Source organism: Phyllostomus discolor, chromosome 6, assembly GCF_004126475.2.
Source record: "Phyllostomus discolor isolate MPI-MPIP mPhyDis1 chromosome 6, mPhyDis1.pri.v3, whole genome shotgun sequence".
NCBI lineage: Eukaryota > Metazoa > Chordata > Mammalia > Chiroptera > Phyllostomidae > Phyllostomus > Phyllostomus discolor.
In genome coordinates this window covers 124,057,612-124,077,016 of record NC_040908.2, presented here as the reverse complement: position 1 = coordinate 124,077,016, position 19,405 = coordinate 124,057,612, and the positions used below count along the sequence as shown (strand labels likewise).

Here is a 19,405-nt window from a genome sequence, read left to right as displayed (position 1 = left end):
GGGATCCATCTGTTTCCCCACCTTGAGATCCCAGGCCCCCTTTCTGCTCACCTTTCCTACTTTCACCATTGCCCAAAAGGATGATCTTTGTCTCCCATTCACATCCCTCAGCTGTGTCCCCACATATCTGGGCCTCCTACTGCCTACCATGGCTAAAAGCGGAGAGGCCCTGCCACAGGGCAGCCCAGCACCAGTCCAGGATCCTCACCTCATCAAGGTGACAGTGAAGACACCCAAGGACAAAGAGGATTTCTCAGTTACAGACACTTGCACCATCCAACAGCTAAAGAAAGAGATATCTCAGCGCTTTAAGGCTCACCCTGATCAACTGGTCCTAATCTTTGCTGGCAAAATCCTCAAGGACCCTGACTCACTGGCACAGTGTGGAGTTCGAGATGGACTCACTGTCCACCTGGTCATCAAGATGCAGCACCGTACCATGGGCACCAAGTCCTCAGCTGCCTCAGTCCCTACCCCAACCCCTGGAGCATTCCCTCAGCCAAGCTCCATTTACCCAGCAGGTGGGCCATCCACTTTTAGCTTAGGTGTCCTCACAGGCTTCAGTGGGCTGGGCCTGACTTCTGGAAGTTTCCCTGACCAACCAAGCTCACTGATGTGGCAGCATGTATCTGTGCCTGAGTTTGTGGCTCAGATCATTGATGAGCCTTTTGTCCAGGGTCTGCTGTCCAACACAAGTCTGGTGCGCCAGCTGGTTCTTGACAACCCCCATATGCAGCAGCTGATTCAGCACAATCCTGAAATTGGGCATATTCTCAACAACCCTGAAATCATGCGGCAGACACTGGAGTTTCTACGCAACCCTGCCATGATGCAAGAGATGATGCGTAGCCAGGACCGGGCACTCAGTAACCTGGAAAGCATTCCTGGTGGCTACAATGTGCTTCGGGCCATGTACACAGATATTATGGATCCAATGCTCAATGCAGTACAGGAGCAGTTTGGTGGCAACCCTTTTGCTGCTACTGCTACTGCTAATGCTACTACTAACAGCAGCCAACCTTCCAGGATGGAGAACTGTGACCCTCTTCCCAATCCCTGGGCTTCCACACATCTTGGCTCAAGTGGCAGGCAAAGCAGGTGGCCTGGGGACCAGGACATATCTGAAAGTAGAAATAGGGTTCCCAATATTCTGGGTAGTATTGGGTTCTATGACTATCTCCAGCAATTACATGAGACTACCCAGTCCCTAGGAACCTACCTACTAGGGACAGCCTCCACCCTCAGCCCAAGCCAAGAAGCAGCACCACCAGGAAACCAAATTCCCCCAACTACGCCTGCAACCCAGAAACCTGAGTCAGACCAGTCACTCCCCAAGGAGTCAGTGGCAATCAAAGGCAATCCCTCTTGCCCAGCGTTCCTGAGGTACTCCTTAGAAAGTAGTCCTAGACAAAACAGAAGCCAAGATCGTACAGGGAATGGCTCCACTGGTCACAGCAGCAGCATGCCTGATCTTATCTCAGGGCTAGGAGGTGCTGCCAATAGGGCCCCATTTGTTCCTTCAACACCTTCTTCCATATTGGCTACCCCTGGAATCCCTGAACATGCCTGGCCACCACCACCAACATATCCTAGATCTATGTGGCCAGCCAGCATGAATCAGGTCCCACAGTTGCAGGATGAGATACGTCGGCAGCTGCCCCTTTTACTGCATCTTCAGGCATCCATGGCAAATCCTCGTGCCATGCATGCCCTGCTGCAGATTGAGCAAGGTTTGCAGGTCCTGGCAATTGAAGCACCTCACCTCCTACTCTGGTTCATGCCTTGCCTAGCAGGACTGGGAAATATGGCAGGAGGTGCAGAGCCTAGAGAGGGGACCCTTATGCCTGAGGTTCCCCCTGCAGCCCCAGATCCTGAGGTTCCTCCAGCACAGGGCTCTGTGGAACTAGGCCTCCATTCCACTCCCTTCCTCCAGATACTGCAAGCCCTAGCTAGTGCCAATTCCCAGCAGCTGCAGCCTGAGAATCATTTCCGTGTGCAGCTAGAACAACTGAGAGCCATGGGGTTTCTGAATCCCGAAGCCAACCTCCAGGCCCTCATTGCCACAGGGGGTGATGTGGATGCTGCAGTGGAGAAGCTGAAGCAGTCGTAAGAGCCTAAGTTATTCAGACTGTATCTTTCCCTCTGTGCCCTTTCCCCCATATCCCACTGCACAGCTCTACCATTCTTGGATGCAGCTGCACTATGAACCAAATTTACTATGATGCCCTTCACTGTGGAGACAATGTCATTCCAGAGTCAGTGAGAAAGAATGAAGGCCAGAAACAGGGTGGGGTGCTATGAGTTACCCAACCACCCCTGCCATTGTACCATCATGGAGCCCTAGTCTGAGCTCTGCATATGTTTGTCTTGAGATGCAATTACATCCAATCTCTAGTGTCACCTGCTGCCTGAGTCTGATTCTTTGTGGGCTCTGAGGGAAGAGGAACACATGGGAGAAGAGGTGGTATGAAAGAAGCTATATGTGCTTGGATGGGAGGGCTTGAGGGAAAACTGGAAGATTTAAGGGTAGAAGATTCAGAGACATGGAGACCAGAGTGGGGCAAGCTGAGGCAGTTTTCTTGGTGTCTTTTCAAATGTCCCCCAGATTGTGTGTCCTTTAGGAGTTGCCTATCTACTCCACTCTTTCGTACTCCTACCACCAGCCTGACTGAAGAGTGAAAGTGGGCAGTTTCTCATTTTTATTGTCCCTGAAGACTATCCCACAGGTGGCTCTCTTTTTCTGGTTTCGATGCTGATCCCTGAGTGGATAGAGATAGAACAGGATTCTAAGATTTGTTCATCTAACCAGGTTTACAAAGTTTCTCTAGCCGCCAGATTCAGAGAGTTGTCATTGACACAGACTCTCTGTGCCCTGTATTTCTTGCAACTGTTAGGTCTGAAATTGTCTGCCCTGGGCTCAGCATTCACCATTAGGAATTCAATGTGAATTAAAGAGATGTGACCCTAGCCTCATCTGGTAGCAAGAACTCTTTGTATTGTATTTGAAGAGTGCTCATTTGTAATTATAAACTATGAAGAATGATGTGAAGACAAAAGAGAGGAGTGTGAAATAGCTTAACAGGTTTGATCTAGTCTGGGGAGACAAGGAAGAGTGCTGTGAGTATGTACTTTAAGCTAATATCTGCAAAGTAAGAATGAAGTAGGTAAAGACTTGAGAGGGGCGGGAAGAATATTCCAGCAGAAGGGCCATTACATACAAAGGCACTGAGGTGAGGCATGTGTCACAAATAGGTAGTGCCCTCGGAATATTGGACTAAATTTTACTTTGCATTCAGGAATGCTTCCTGTTGCCTGTGTACTTCTAGAGTGAATGTGTTACAATTCACAAACCAAGTGAGTGAACTATGCCTTCCAGTCCCCCCCTACATGAAAAGGTGTCCATTGGCTCACACTGGTAAGCATACTATAGAAAAATGTACCAACATAGTGGATATTCACAGGTAAATACACTTCCACATCTGCACAATTTATGTCCACATGTATAAGCACAAACACACAACACAATCTGTTAGAGTTTTACCACAGAAGTGGATTATAAACATTTTTTAAAAGTATGCTACATTCCTGTGAAAGAAAAGTGTCTGGTAGAGGAAACCACTATGGTACAAGTGGCCGTGGAGTATGTCTAAATGTCACTCTGTGTTGGAGTTCCTTTCAGGGACTGGGAGAAATAGACCTTCTTCCTGGAAGCCAGGATACTTGGACCAAAATATATATTTTAACTGCTCGTAGGTAGTTTATAGATACAAAGAGCTTTTGGGGACAACTTTTGTCTACTGTTCTAGGGTTCAATCTCTAGGCGGAGCACCCGATTTGAAAGCCTGCTTTATATTCCATTTCACTCCCCATATCAGTGGGGGACTTCTTGTTCAGATCAAGGGAACTGTCATTATTGATGCTGTTAGGGAAAATAAAGATAAAAGACTCACCTCTGTTTTCTGAAACTAACAAAGCAAGTGCTTTGGGCTGTCTCTGACTGGAAGATGTACGTATACAATCTCTAATTTCCATCCTGGGAAGACCAGGTAGGTATAAGAAAAAAACAACAACAACAAAAAAAAAAAACAAGGAAAGCAATGTCGCTACTTTCCTTTGTCATATATGGGAAAGGGAAGCGTGAAGGCTCATGTGAAGGACAGCCAGCTTACCAGGGCAGACAGCAGGTGGGAGTCTGCATCTGAAAGTCCTGGGTAAGGAGAAGAGTCTTCATTTAATGGACTCATTTCTGGCTATATCCTTTTGAGAACACTCTACAGCTGATGGGGTATCTAGAATCCTTGCTATAGTATCATCTGTGTCTAAACTCATCAGCTACATGCCCTGCCCCATAGTAAGGAGGTGAACTTCCAGGAGAAGGAAGTCCTGGGGCAGGCATAGTCATGGTTCTCCATGATCAGCTAACATTGGGCCTGGTGCATGGAAAGCACTTAGTAAATGATTGATTGAGCCAACATTGTATGAGGAATGAGGAAATGAGAATTTGGTTGAGGAGACTAAGTAGATATGAATCAAATAGAGGATATTGCAGGACTGGGGATTATGCTTGGGGAAATAAGGACTGCTGGGGTTTGGGAAAGAGAGATTCTTGTGGGCTGATGTTACTAAAAGGGCAAGTCTCCAGAGATGTCCCATGTGCAATCCCAGCTCTGATTCTCACACTATCAGTAGTGCTCCAAGTCAAATATCTGGGCCTTGGAAGGATCCCCCACTACGGGATGCTGTGGGTAGAGAATAGAAGTAGGGTCAGACTTCTGGTTATACTATTACCCCTATGAGTGTTCCCTAAGAATATGGGCCCTGAGGACACAGTGGGCAGTTAAGGCTTATATGCTATTCTGAACTAAGGAGAAGGACACAGGGGTCTGGGATTAAAGAGCAGAAAGAGCAAACATAGTCAACAAAGTCTTGCTCGGCCACCCAAATATAGGGAGGCAGAGGGAGCCCAACTGACTGTGCAGTTCTGTCTCCCCACATAGTTCATGTTAGGTTAAGGTGATAAATTCCTTCCTTCAAGCATATTTTTCTATCTGTAATCCTTCAGACAGTTAAAGGTTCTTTTGGAGTCTTGTGTTTCTTAAAATTAAGCAGCTTAAAATAATTTATATACTAAAAACATATTTTGGGGTGAAAAACTCTGTTTCCCCTCAATGTCCAGAGTGCAGAGAATAGGAGGAATAGTGTGTCAAGCTGAGGTGGGAAAGACAGGTGAGTGCAAGATAGCACAGGGCTTTGTTGCCCATGTAGGAAGTGTTGATTTCATTCACAATTTATGTGGAGCATGGATGAGAGAGTGGTAAGGGTGGAAGCCAGGTCCTGTCGAGAGACCTCGGTAGTCATTCTAGCCAGAGATGGGGTTGCCCTTAGAGTGGGGTTTTCCATGAGAGCATATAGCAAGAAGTGGACAATTGAAAATATATTTTGGAGATAGAATTTATAAAACTTTCTGATAAGTTTGGATGTGCAAAGTTAAGAAAATTGAGGATTTATTTACTTATTTATTCAGGTAATATTAATTGAACACCCTTTCTACACCAGGGCCTGTGCTAGGTGCTGGAGAAAGAAAGTGTTCCAGACACAAAGCCCTGTCTTCACAGAACCAGCAGAGAGGGAACGGGCACCAAACAATCAGTACAATTTGAAATGAAGGGAGAAGCTAAGAAGAAAGTAAGGAGGGTAAGGAGATACAGATCCACAGGTGAACTCTTTTTGGGTGATAATCAAAAAGAACATCATTTCAGCAGAGATGTGATTAATAAAGACATTTATCCAAGTGAAGGCAGGTCAGGAGCAAGAGTTCCCAGGCAAAGGGACATCAGTTAAAAAAGCAGGCACTAGCTTGGTGTGTTCTGGGTACACAAGCAATTTGTTATGACTGGAGCAGACACTTGGGAGATGGGGTCAGGGAGGCTGGCGTGGGCCAAATTATTAGGGCATTTTAGTCTTGGCAAGGCATTTAGATTTAATTAAAGCACAATACAAAAACTTTTGATGGTTTGGGGTACAGAGGTGAGGTTAATTGAGCTATATTTTTAAAAGATCATTTTCACTTTTTATAGAGTTAAGACCTGACAGTGCTTTTTCTTTATTTGTAATGCAAGTGCCCGACTTCAGCTTTGGTATCCCAGACATCCACTTCAAAGACTGCTATCTCCAAAAAACACAGCCAGACACAGACCTAGATAAGGAGAAAGGGCCTCTCACCCCTCTAATAGTTCCCTTGTTGTTTTTTTTTCTCTTGCTGTGGTTTAAATTCTTGCTCCTGAGTTTTAAATCCACCAATAAAGAATAAATCTACACACTAAGCCCCTACTTTTGACCTCAATAAAAGCAGAACCCAAGGTCTGTACTCTCTTCTTTGTTTGCCTCTCTCTCTCCTCCCCCATCTCAAACCCTGTTACGTGGTCCCAAATGTGCCATGTGCCATGTTGTGGGGGGCTCCACCCTCAGAGCCCCCCCAACCCATCTGCCACAGATGAAAATAAATCTACCAAGATGTGATCTGCTTGGGGAAGAAAGTTGGCCTTTCTCTCAAAGGAGAAGGACCAGGAGCTGGTTCCTCAACGGGCTTTTATTGGGTTTAATTTGCCTAAGAATATAGGGCCTATACCTAAAGCTCATCAATCATTGTCAGTTAGTAATGATTAAAGAATAGATACCATTCAAAGAACTATGAGGGCTTATTCTGAATCAGGGTCAGATAGCTAAAGGGGCATAAAACTTTGGGGAAACAAACTCATTCTATGCCTGGACCCTTATCATTTAAATTAAGGGTATTCTTAGCAAAGCAGATTTCACAGGACTTTATGCATTCTTTCTTAGGCATGATTGCCCCAGGGAACTGCCTTTTCCAGCACAGGACCGCACCTACCTCTGGCATTGTTTTAGGCTTAAATCAGGCAAGGGAAGTAAGGTAGATGAGAGATTAGGACTCAAACTATACCAAAGCCCAGGGGCAAGGGTCCATCACCCCATTTTTCTGTAGCCCCCCCAAGTCCTTCCCTCAGGGGCCCTTTCGTAGAGCATTGGTCCCCCTGAGGAATTTTACCCATCATTAATAAGCAGTCATTTGCTTGGGACCAAGCAGGGTGAAGTAAAAGGGGGCAGAGGTGGCACCCCTGCCAGGAAGATAAGCTTTGTCTCCTTAATGGCTTATGGTCTCAAGGTCTTTTTACTGAACCTTAGCCACGAGCGGGTACAGTTTCTGAAACCACACAGGGTGGCTCCTAACACCATGTAACTTCCAGGACCTGTAAATATTGGGTTGGCCAAAAAGTCTGTTTAGTAAAATAAAAGACACATTTTTCATTTTCAGTAAAATAAAATACATGTTTTTCATTTTCACTGATAACTTTACTGATTTGGATATTTTGAGAATGTCAGCTATCTCCCACATGGTATAACATTGATTGTTCTCAATTAATGTCTTGGTTTGATTGCTGTCAACCTCAGTTGGTCTACCGGACCATGAAGCATCACCCAGCCACGAAATTTTGCAAATGCTTTTGACATGCTTGATCAGTCACAGCACCTTCTCATACACTGCACAGATCTTTTTAAATTTTTTTTGCATTTCATTTGCATTTTTGTCATTCTTGAAATAATAAAGCATAGTATGCAAAAATGTATATTTTCTTCCATCTTCAATATTAAAATAGCTACACAAAAATTTACCAGTTTTAATAAGTTTGTTTTATTTATTTTTTGAATTTTTAAAAAGATTTTATTTATTTATTTTTAGAGAGGGAAGGGAGGGAGAAAGAGAGAGAGAGGAACATCAATGTGTGGTTGCTGGGGGCTGTGGCCTACAACCCAGGCATGTGCCCTGACTGGGAATCGAACCTGCGATTCTTGGTTCGCAGCCTGAGCTCAATCCACTGAGCTACACCAGCCGGGGCTGAATTTTTAAGGAAGCATTTATTTGTATCTACTGAGAATATAAGTTATGATCTTTCTATTTTAATCTTTTTCCATTTTTTATTGTTGTACAACTACAGTTGTCTCCATTTTCTCCCCATTACTCCCCCCTGCCCTACCCACCCCCACCTCCCACATTCAATGTTCCCCCCACCCTGTTGTCTTTGTGCATGGATCCTTTATACATGTTCCTTGATAAGTTTTTTTTTTTTTTAATTTACACCCATAGGACAGCTGTCACAATACAATCTAACAAAATTGTTTAGAATGAAGTTAAAGACAACTAAGCACTGCTAGAGCCATCTTACAGAAAAAAAAAAACAAACAAACTTTTTGCCAAACCCAGTAATAAGTCTGTCTCTTCCAGGGTTTCCTGATGGCTATTGCTGAGGGCATCTTGCAATCATAATAACCACAAGGCCGGTCCAGCCACAATAGTGGTTATTGATAGGTTGAGACCAGCACAAAACTGTGAGAAGTAGAGACTCTGATGAGCCAAGAAAGGAAGCAGGGACACCACCTAACAGGCTACTGAAGTATTGAAAGTATTGAGGTGATCAGATTGAGGACATATTTCAAAGAAAAAGCTCATAATGCTTGCCAATAAATTGGATTTGTAAAGAAAGGAATCAAGGATAATTTCTGTGTTTTGGGCTTGAACAACTGGTCAATAATCTTATAAGAAGAGGGAAGGAGACTGGAGAGAAAGGCAAATTTGAGATCCTGTTCTGATATTAGCTGTCTTGGCTGTAAACGTAGCTGAGATACAGAAGTCTATGGGAGAAACAGGTTTGTGAAGAGAGAGTCAAGAGTTCATTCATGGTTATATATTATTGTACTTATCATGGCAGCAGAGAGGAAGGGGAATAAATATATAAGTAGAAGGAAGAAATTTCTATTGGTGTTAATAAGCCAAGGAAGGAATTTCTATAGGTGCTACTCAGCTGTTATTCTTTAGCTATAGCCAGTGGTGCTAATTTCAAAGAATGCCTTTCATTTTTAGTACTGTCTTTAGGGTGTCTGCTCTCCTTTTAGCTTTGCACAGTTGTTTGGAACTCACTGGGGTTTTTTTGGTCTAGTCTGAAGGTTATTGAGCCTCGTTCAAACATTTCCAAGGTTTGAGAAGTAAGGTGTACCAGTTAATTCTTCTGAGCTGGCAGCTCTGACTTTTTTTTTTAAATGGCAAAAACTTAAAACAGCCTGATGTATTCATTTTTACAGTAAAAAATTATAATTGCTATAGGGATTACAGACTTTACTCTCGGGCCCCACTGAAGCCGGAAAACACACCATTGTCCTTGTTGCCTGTCACATACTGAACCCAATATGCAGAGACAGGGACTGAATCTTTATGGGCACTTTATTCAGAGGGCCGGTGATCTGAAAAGATGGTGAGTTCACACCCTAACAGACCATCTTGCGTTTTCTTTCTAGGCCAGCCTTTTTATAACAGAGAACAAAGTGCAGTGAGGGGTTTTGAAATTCAGGGAAAATTAGATAAAAAAAAACAACAACTGTAGTATTACCGCCCTGGGCAATTAGCTGTTCCCAGGGGTGGGCTGTCTTCTGTCTCTCCCTGGAACACAATGGCTTGGATGTCTCTACTTGTTCCCTAGGTGGTAGTCTTTAGCAGTGCCCCAGGAGGTCTGCTGTTTCTCCCAGGAGCCAGGATGGGCCTTATCTGTAGTTTCTGAAACGATAACTTTCACTTATGCATTATCTACTAGCTTACAACTATTTACCTTAAACTAAAATTTTCCAACTCTTAAGTCCCCTAACACTACCTGCCTAGAGTTGGCAAAACAGTGCCTGAGAGAATTTCTGTTTTTTTGTCTCCACAGTCAAAAATATGACTCCTCCCAAGGGACAAATCTGCTTTTCAAATATACCTAAAATCTAATTGTTTAGTTCTAAAAACCTAAAGTCAAACTGTTACTTTCTCACAATTTCTTTTGTTCAGCTCTGTTTTTGTGAGAATTGAAGTCATAGTTTATCTCTTTGGGAACAACTTTGTTTACAAGTTTTGGGGAACATGACACGATGCTGTCTTAGAACCAGGTAGACAGGTTGTTCAGCCTGTGGTTTTCACATGCAAGCTGCCTATAAGACCCCAAGTGAAGCTGGATAGACTAATTACAAATTTCTTCATTCCGTTCATATAGAAAGGGGAACCTGTGGTCTTAATTAGGCCATGGCCATTACATAGTAACTTAGAGAATGGTAGGTGACTAGAGCCAGTATTTTGTAAACTGGTTCTCTGGCTGCCTTTTCAACTCAGCTATATTCATCGATTGAACTCATTTGGTGTGGTTTTCAACAGCAACATAGGCTGGTGCAGAACATGTTCTAAAAAGAAACTTTTTTTTCAATTACTATTTAACTCAAATAACAAAGAGAGCCAACCTAAGGCAGATGGTAGAGACCTCTGCCCTTCCCCCATTCAGGTCTCAACTGTGACCTCATCGCTGACATCACATCTGCTAAGGCGGCCCCTGGAGAAGGGCAGCTGCCGTGCCTGTGGGAGGTAGGTGGCTGCAGGAGTAAGTTGGGAGGTGGTATCTGTAGAACGTGGGTGAGAGGACATCACTGGACACCCACCGGCCCCTGCCCCAGGTGTGCTCAGTGTTACAGCTAGTTTTCTACTGGTCCTTAGGTGGCCCTGTACCTGCTCTCAAGAAAATATGGCACGGGCTAGGGAAGAAGCAGGGGACAGCTGCCTGGTGTCTGGTCGAGAGCCATCACATATCATCAGAGTGTCTGTCAAGACCCCACACGACTGCCAGGAATTTATGCTGGCAGAAAATAGCAGTGTCCGCCACTTTAAGAAACAGATCTCCAAACGCCTTCACTGTGACATTGACCGACTGGTGCTCATCTTCACTGGAAAGATCCTCCGGGATCAAGATATTCTGAGCCAGCGTGGCATTCTTAATGGAAGTACGGTCCACTTGGTGGTCAGAAACCGTCTGTCCAGTCCTCGACCTCTGCCAGATCCCACAGGCCACTGCACCCATCGTTCTGAAGCCTCCACCTCAGACCGTGCCGGGATGGTAGCCAGGCTGGGCTGGCTAGCCCGGAGCTCACCTGACCTGGCTGATTTCTTCAGCCAGCTGGCTCAACTACTGATGGCTGCTCCTGAGCCTGTGGTGCAGTTCTTGGAAGATCCCCTAGTTCAAGGCCTGGCAAGTGAGAAACCAGCCAATACCAGCCATGTTCCTGAAACCTCAAGGCCAGTACAGAAACCTGAGTCAGCTTTTAGGACTCTGGAAACCTTGCAGAAAGCAGCTCAGCAACAAGAGGTCCAACAGGCAGACAAGCGGGGGCTGGAGGCATTGAAGGCAGTGCCAGGTGGTGATAATGCTATGCGTCCGGTTTCCTCTGATATCCAGCAACTCATGCTCTTCACTCTTGCCCCACTGGTTGCTTCCAGAGGCCACAACCCAGGTTCAGAGCTTTGCAGAGGGGAGGCCAATGCTCACAGCAGTACTGACACCACCACTGCCATCCCCACTGCCTCTGTTCCCTCCAGGTCAATGGCACAGGAGGTCAGTGCAGGAGTAGTTGCTCAGGCCAGAGGCATGGCCTCAAACCAGGCCAATTCAGGGTGCAGGACCAGTATGCCAGACTCATACTCAAGCCAAGATCTTTCCTCCCAGGATGGCCAGCAGCCCATAGGGAAAGCCACTCTAACTAGTCAGCTGAGACCCTCACCCTCTGCCTTGCGTAGAGCCTTGCATGTCCTCCAGCAAAATCCAGCTCTGCTACACCAGCTGGCCACTGACAGCCCCCTGAGACATCACATACCACTACTTCCCATCCTCACCAACCCACGAGCACTGCAGGCATTAGTACAGATAGAAAAGGGCCTGCAGATACTGTCCAGGGAGGTACCTGATTTGGGACCATTTTTATGGGGCCCAGGTAAACCTCATGGGGCTACAGGAGCCCCTGAAACTAGGGATGCAGGACGGGGTCACAGAACAACCCCTGTGCAACCTGCCGTGGCCGTTTTTCAGCTACTCCATGAATTGGCCAATGCCTGTTCCCAGTCTAACCAATCCTCACTATCCTCATCCCTCCTCGCTGAAAGCAGGTACCAGCAAGGACTGGAGCATCTGAAGGCCATGGGCTTTGCTAATCGTGATGCCAACCTGCAGGCTTTGATGGCCACAAGCGGAGACATCTGTGCTGCCATTGGGAAGCTGCTGGGGGAACCAGAGGCCTAGGGCCTCCCAGCTGATGCTCACAATGCACCACCTCATGGAGAGGGAGGAAAAGAAAGGGAAAGGGGAAGGGAGGGGAAGTAGCTTATTTTGGGAATTCCTCCTATTCAGATCATGTGCACACTGGTACAGCCCAAGCCTGTTCTACATTAAAAAGATTGCTTGCATCTCATGTGTGATGTTGATTTGGGGATAGATAGGCAAAGAGAATGTTGTTTGGGGGAGGACAGGATCATGTTAAATGGTCTTGGGTTTGCACTTCACCCTCTCATACCCATAATCTCAGGGTATTTTCCAAATTTGATTTTTTCAATATTTTTTCTCCTGTTCAGTTGGCAGCACAGTTCCTCACCAACATTACCATCATCACCATGAGCCACCTCTAATTCTACTCAAGTGACTGAAGGCATCCTGAAGGCACATCCCTCGGTCCCTCCCCTGCCCCCAGAGCCATGACCTTCTTTGTGGCCTCTGGAAGCCATCTACTCTTTGACCATTTTTTTTTCTCTTCAGATCCAGTCTCTGGGTATTGCAGAAAAGATGTTTAACTTCTCCCTCAGCCAGGGCTCTTCCTTTGCTATTTTCTTCCTGCGCCAGGATCCTGCCTTTATGGGATCAACCCCCACTATTTCAGAAGTTCCATCCTCTCCTCCTATGAAGACTTTCTCCTTTTACACTGCAAAATGCTTGACTCTGCTGCCTTATGAGTTACTGAACTTTATCTCTCCCTCTATCTTTGAATTTCTTAAAAGTGTCTGCCCTTCCAGGGATCAGGTTTTATTACCTTCTGCAGTCTCTGACTTATCCTCAGTATGGGGCAGAAACTTTCTCAAAACTGTCTCATTCTTGATCTTCCCACATTTTTCTATGGAACTTTATATACTGACCTTTCTTTCTTCAAGCTGCTTCATTTAATCTATTCTTTTTATCCATTGTCTTATAGAACGGTACTGCACGAGAGTATGTTACACCAATTATTTTATTCATCCTTCAGAGGGTTTGGCCATTTCCTTGGTTTTTGCACATATTTCTAACAACATGGTTCCCACAGCTGAATTTATTTGTACTTTCCACAGCTTACTAGCCTTTTCTTTGAGTTCCCAGAGGAATCTCTTGCTCAACATGTCCAAATATAGCTCAGCTGCTTTTCCCTGACTCCCATTCCTACTTTAAATTCTGTAGTTCCAATGCCTTAGTGAAAGCCATCAATACTTTTCCAATCCACCCATTATTTTCTGTGCAACTCTGCTCTATCAGTGAGGTGGCTCATGGCAGATGGAGCATGTGCCTTATTTAGTTTGTAATTCTCCTCAGACCACACAGTTGGTGATTGACAGAGATAAGTAAACCCAGGGTCTTTGATTCCAGAGTTTGTCCTCTTAGCTTTACATTGCATCCCACCCCCCAGCCAGGATCAATTTGTTCTCATGGAGTCAGTGAGCAAAAAGTGTGTCCCATGTGGCCCAGGCACAGAGGAAGGTACAACTTAGGTTTCTCTCATTTAGAAAGGAAAAGTTCAGAGAATAATCCAAATCACGATAAAGAAATTCCTGTGCCTACCTATAACAAGCACAAATAAAATCAAAATAAAATAATGCAGCAGTCAAGTAGAGGCAGAAGGAGGTAGTAGGGAGAGTTTCCCCAGGGCTCAGAGAAAAGGATTTTTCTTTTTTAATCGTACATTATGAGAATGTGAATGAATGCATGTGTATGTGTGTGTGTGTGCCTGTGTGTTTTCTAAGAGAGGCATATGGGTTGATTTGAAAGTGGTGGAGTGAATTCTAGTCCTGAGGATCGGCTATGGCATTGGGGAGAACTCAGCAGGGTGGCTGTTCAGAGCTGAATCACTCAAAGTCCAGTTCAAAGTATCTCCTTCACATTGAAAGAACTAGACTCAGGGCTAAAAGAAACAAGAATATCCAATACAGCAGGGCTCTATAGTTATGCTTTTTTGTAAACTCTTCTCTGCCATTTGGTAATTACACTGATTCCTATGTAAGTGTATGACTTGCCAAGTGATCTAGCAGAAAGGTTGCTTAGGTCTGTAGCAGGGCCATGCTCACAGAGCAGGCTGACTAATTTGCACATTGTTGATGATTGGTGACTTGTCTATCTTCAGAAGTCAAATTCCCTTCATGTGTGTTCTTAAGAATGGATGATACTGAACGCTGGGCTGTGGTGATCAGGAAAATGTCATGTGGGAAAACATTGCTTTCTTCTATTAACCACTAACCTCACTTTACTTCAGCCTTGAATTAAAACTGATTGAAGATTCTTAACACACACAGACACAGACACAAGGAAACTTTCAGAGGTGAGGGATAGTTTAATACATTGACTATGGTGACAGCATGATAAGAGTATGCATGTATCCAAACACATCAGGTATATACTATACATGTACAGTGTTTGTATATCAATTTTACCTCAATAAAGGCATTAAAAAACTGATTGAGATTGATCCATCACTGCTTCAATAAATCCATAAAACTTGTAAGGGCTGCACATTTTTTTCTGGTCTTGGCCTGGCTTTGCAGGCCCCTAGGCATCTAATCTCATCCTGCTTCCTTGGGCTCTTCCAGCAATGCTCTTTGTTGGCTGTTCCTGCACAGTTGTCCTGTCCCTCTTTCTCTTCCAGTTCCTGCTCTACCCCTTCGTTCTTTCTCCCTGAGCTCCTCTGAGGCCACAGACATGACAGGTCCCTCAAGGTGAATTTGCCTCTACAGCTAGAATTGAACTTTTCTATGGCCAGAGCTGACATTTCTCCTTTTGTCTCAGCAAATTGCAATTCTGAGTAAAAAACTTTTCCCTCTCTCCTGATCCTCGTGAATGTGACTTCATCTGATCATCCCAGTATAATATAAAATAAACAAAATCTAATTGTTTGAACATCTCCTGTGTGTCTGCCATGCTTGACATACATTGTCATTACTCATCACAATAGTGGGATGAAGTCATCATGCACTAATACATCAAAAAATAGGTTGTATACTAGTATGGTCCATAACATTTTTCCATAACATTTATTGAAAGAATATTAGCATTATGTTATAAACAGATAAGATGCCTACTTTGATGAAGTTTTAGAATGCTAATATATGAATCAAGAAGTAAATAGATGAACAATATAGATTATTTTACATCATGCAAATATAATAAAACATGGCATACATCTATACATTTAAAAATCTTTATACATTTAAAGATTTTTTTAACCAAATACTATCAACTATCACCAATTTTTATGGAGTGCTTGATTTATGTCAGGCTCTAAGGCTGGAGTTGTTAAAATAGCATGGACTAGATTACGCAGCTGATAGCAAATAAGGAAGTCAAGCTTTTTGCTTAAGTATATCTGGATCTACATATTACATTCCTTTCCATTATAAAACACTGGATAACATATGAGATATTGTCCTTACAAATACATAACCTTAATACTATTAGCCTCTCTGAATCACAGGCTCTTAACTTAAAATGCAGATAATGACAACCATATTTTTGAGACACTGGAAGGAGTATCTGTGGACCTGTTTGTGTATTTTGGAACTGAGGTTATTAATGCAATAAAGAATTATTTAAAAAGGCATTTGGACTCTGAGGCATCTCCCTTGAATCCTTAAGAAATTACTTTATGGCTAAGAAGAAAGGGATCTCAAAATGGAAGACCAGATAGGTGGAGAAAATGCAGCTTTAATGAGCACTATTCATAATATAAACACTGTCTAAATATTTTGAGTTGTTATATAGTTATCACAATAACCCTGTGAAGTGATATAATATAAAACAGCCCTAAATAAATTATAACTTGGTTAAAAATATTTAGGGAGGTTACATAAGTTTCTCATCTTATTTTATTGAGCATGTTACATGTTAGGCAATGTCTTAAGCTTTTTATATCTGTTAATTTATTTATTCTTCACCACAACATTCAGAGTTAGATACTGTCATTACCCACTATTTAATAGTTTGTCAAGCTGAGGCATAAAAAGATTTAACAAGACGCTCAGGGTCACCAAACTTGGAAGTAAGGGAACCAAGATTCAAATCCAGGCACTCTCTGACTTTAGATCTTGTGTGCTTAAGCACTCAAAATATTGAAATTCAAATTCAATTTACTTCAAATGTTATTTTTTTCTATTTGAACTTACAGTAGAACATCCCCACTATGAAACCCAGAATCCTTTCAGAACAGCAACTGCCTTACTCTTTACAGAATTGTAGATACTTCTGAGACAATATTAAAAACGTTATCACCTTTCTGGCTATTCAGGGCTGCTTAAAGAGCCTTAGAAAAAAGATATTTCAATGTGATTATTGACATCTCCAATTTATTAGGCCTTTTTTCTCTTTCCAGAGTTTACTTCCACATAATGCATTCCTCTCATACCATAGGTCTCCACCCATGGAAATGCATCTAAATTGCTATTATGCAAATGTATATTCTGATTTCTGACCTCTGCTCAGAATTCACGTTGAAACCTTTATGCGAAGTAGTCTTAGAAGTCGACTCCGAATCTCCTTGGTCCGAGCCCCATAGATGACTGGGTTGAGCACAGGAGGTACCAGCACATAAAGATTAGCCAGAAAGATGTGCACGTGCTTGGGGACTCGGTGTTGGCCAAAACGGTGGGTGAGGAAGGAGAAAAAGGCAGGAATGTAGAAGACCAGAATGACGCCAAGGTGGGAGCCACAGGTACTCAGAGCCTTGTGCTGGGCATCACGTGAAGGAAGACGAAAGACAGCACGAAGGATAAAACCATAGGAGATAGTAATGAGGATAGAATCCAGACCCATGGCCAGCAGCGCCACAGTCAGCCCATAGATGATATTGACAGTGATGTTGGCACAGGCCAGTCGAGCAATGCCCATGTGCTCACAGTATGTGTGTGCCATGACATGGTGCTGACAGTAGGGCAGTCGCCTCAATAAAAAGATGAAGGGGGAAACAATGGCCACACTACGGAATATCCCAACAAGGCCAATTTTGCCTATGACTGTATGGTTGAGGATGACTGTGTATCTCAGTGGGTTGCAGATGGCCACATATCGATCAAAGGCCATGGCAAGAAGGATTGATGACTCCAAAGCATAGATAGAGTGGACACAAAACATCTGGGCCAGGCAGCCACCAAAGGAAATTTCACCAGCCTGGAGCCACAGGATGGCCAGCATTTTGGGCACAGTGGTGGAGCTGAGAGCCAGGTCAGAGAGTGAGAGAAGGCAAAGGAAAAGGTACATGGGTGCATGAAGTCCGTTGTCCATGGCAATAACCAAGATGAGGGCAGCATTCCCAGCCAGTGCTACCAAATACATGACACAAAAGGGGATGGCAATCCAGATGTGGGCCCACTCCAGCCCTGGGATCCCAGTCAAGAAGAGAGTGCTTGGGAGACTGTCATCACTAATGTTGGAAGTCGACATTCTGCCTGGCACATAAAAGACTATCCAATAGGTGCTAGTACACCTGTCCTGTAACATTAGGTGTTTGATTCACTCACGTAAAATGATGATCTTTCCTGTGAATAATGTATTTTAGATTGAGATAAATGTTTTTTATTAAAATGTTCCAGAGTCTTAAAAGATACCATTTCATATAATCCATTTTTGTCATCTGCCATGTTCTATGTTCTAAGCACCAAGCTAAGAATTTAAGCATTTTCCCCGTGTAATTCTTCCAGACTTATCTCCTACTACATCCTGCACATTTTTCACTTTATTTTGTGCAGATACATGTAGAAAAATCTGTTGCTTCTTCTTTCAGTTTATGCTATTCCAGTTGCCCAAAAAGTACTTTTTCTTTTCTTTTTTGTTACCCTCTCTAATTTGTAAATATCAGGTAGCACCTGTGTCTCCCAGAAGCCTTCCTTCTCTAATTGAGTCCTTAGTCAACTTCACTATCTTTTATTCATCCATTACTTTTCAAAAGTCTGTGGAGCTGGGAACTATGTCTTTACACAGTTGCAAAATCCATACAACTTAGCTATACCTAGAAATTTTGTTCCTTATTCACGAAAAGACTCAGTTCTGACAACTCTTAGTAACATACCTTTGACGTCTTGCCTTAATGTCAAAATGTTTTACTGACTTAATCTCTTTTTGTATCATAGCTGCCCAGATAAACACCAAATGGCTTATTTTTATATCTTACCTAAAGTCTCTAGCAAGAGGCTAGGCAACCTGAGTACACTCAAATACATGCTTAAATAACTACAGTGTTTTGAACATCCATGAGGGTGACATGTGACAAAGTAAGACATGCATCAGACATGCTAGCTGGGAAAACATCACTGCTAATTATGGTAAAGCCAGTTCAATGTTCTATATGCCCAACGGTGGAATGGTTGGATTAATGGCTTGATCACAATGTCAATTGATGATAGAGGCAAATTGAAGGACAGTGGAGTGTTAGAGTTCACAAACAGTAGACATTTTGAAAGAGTGAATTATTTTTGTGTAGAAACCTAGTATTATGTACAACCCATGCCTAGGAACATTATAAACCTGAAAGAATCCTTTGTAGGATGACTGGAATCCTGAATATTAGACCTGATTCTATCACAAGAGTGTTGTATAACCTAGGACAATTCTTCCCCGTTTTCAGAAGTCTCAATTTACAAAAAGAACAAATTGGTAACTGTAGTATAATCACAGAGATGTAAAGTCAAACACAGGGAATATAGTCAATAATATTATAATAATGTGTATGGGGCCAGAAGGCACTTGAAATATGAGGAAGACCACTCTAGAATTTATGATCGCCTAACCACTGTGCTGTACCTCTGAAACTAATACAAAATAATATTGAATGTAAACTATAATTGAAAAATAGAAGAAAATTAAAAACAAACAATTCTGGAATTCTAGTCTTGCTTTTTTACCATTCACTATTGAGCATTGGTAAGTCTCATCACCTTTTTGAGACTCAATTTTCTCATTTCCAAATTGGGGACGACAACACCTGGCTTATTAATCTCACACAGTTTTTATGGTTGAGTAAGAGTAAAATATATGGAATGAAAAAGTTTGGACACCAAAAACAATATCCTCCCCATTTTTACAAGCTCTTTGTCTTACAGCTACATAGAAGAGAAACACAGAATATAATAATCATACTCACCTCTTTCTTGTCAAGAGAAAGTCCATATTCAGATAAGTAAGCTGATATAATCCAGATCACAAAGTCTGTTGCTGTCAGAGCTAAAATTATGGTTCAATGCCTGTGATTTAACAATTGGTGTTTTCAT

At 43.1% G+C, this 19,405-nt stretch overlaps 3 protein-coding genes across 3 annotated transcripts; 2 read left to right on the top strand and 1 right to left on the bottom strand.

Annotated features, from left to right (window-relative positions):
* Positions 1-115: 115 nt before the first annotated feature.
* LOC114500558 (ubiquilin-3-like) lies at positions 116-2,343 on the top strand. Its single transcript, XM_028517275.2, has one exon. It carries the CDS (start codon positions 149-151, stop codon positions 2,108-2,110), a length of 1,962 nt encoding a protein of 653 aa, XP_028373076.1. The 5' UTR covers positions 116-148; the 3' UTR covers positions 2,111-2,343.
* An 8,199-nt stretch (positions 2,344-10,542) lies between these two features.
* On the top strand, positions 10,543-12,161 carry LOC114498616 (ubiquilin-3-like). Its single transcript, XM_028514632.2, has one exon. The coding sequence runs from the start codon at positions 10,617-10,619 to the stop codon at positions 12,159-12,161; it is 1,545 nt and encodes a 514-aa protein (XP_028370433.1). The 5' UTR covers positions 10,543-10,616.
* A 3,347-nt stretch (positions 12,162-15,508) lies between these two features.
* On the bottom strand, positions 15,509-17,673 carry LOC114498909 (olfactory receptor 52D1). Its single transcript, XM_028514915.2, has one exon. The coding sequence runs from the start codon at positions 17,637-17,639 to the stop codon at positions 16,629-16,631; it is 1,011 nt and encodes a 336-aa protein (XP_028370716.2). The 5' UTR covers positions 17,640-17,673; the 3' UTR covers positions 15,509-16,628.
* Positions 17,674-19,405: the final 1,732 nt, after the last annotated feature.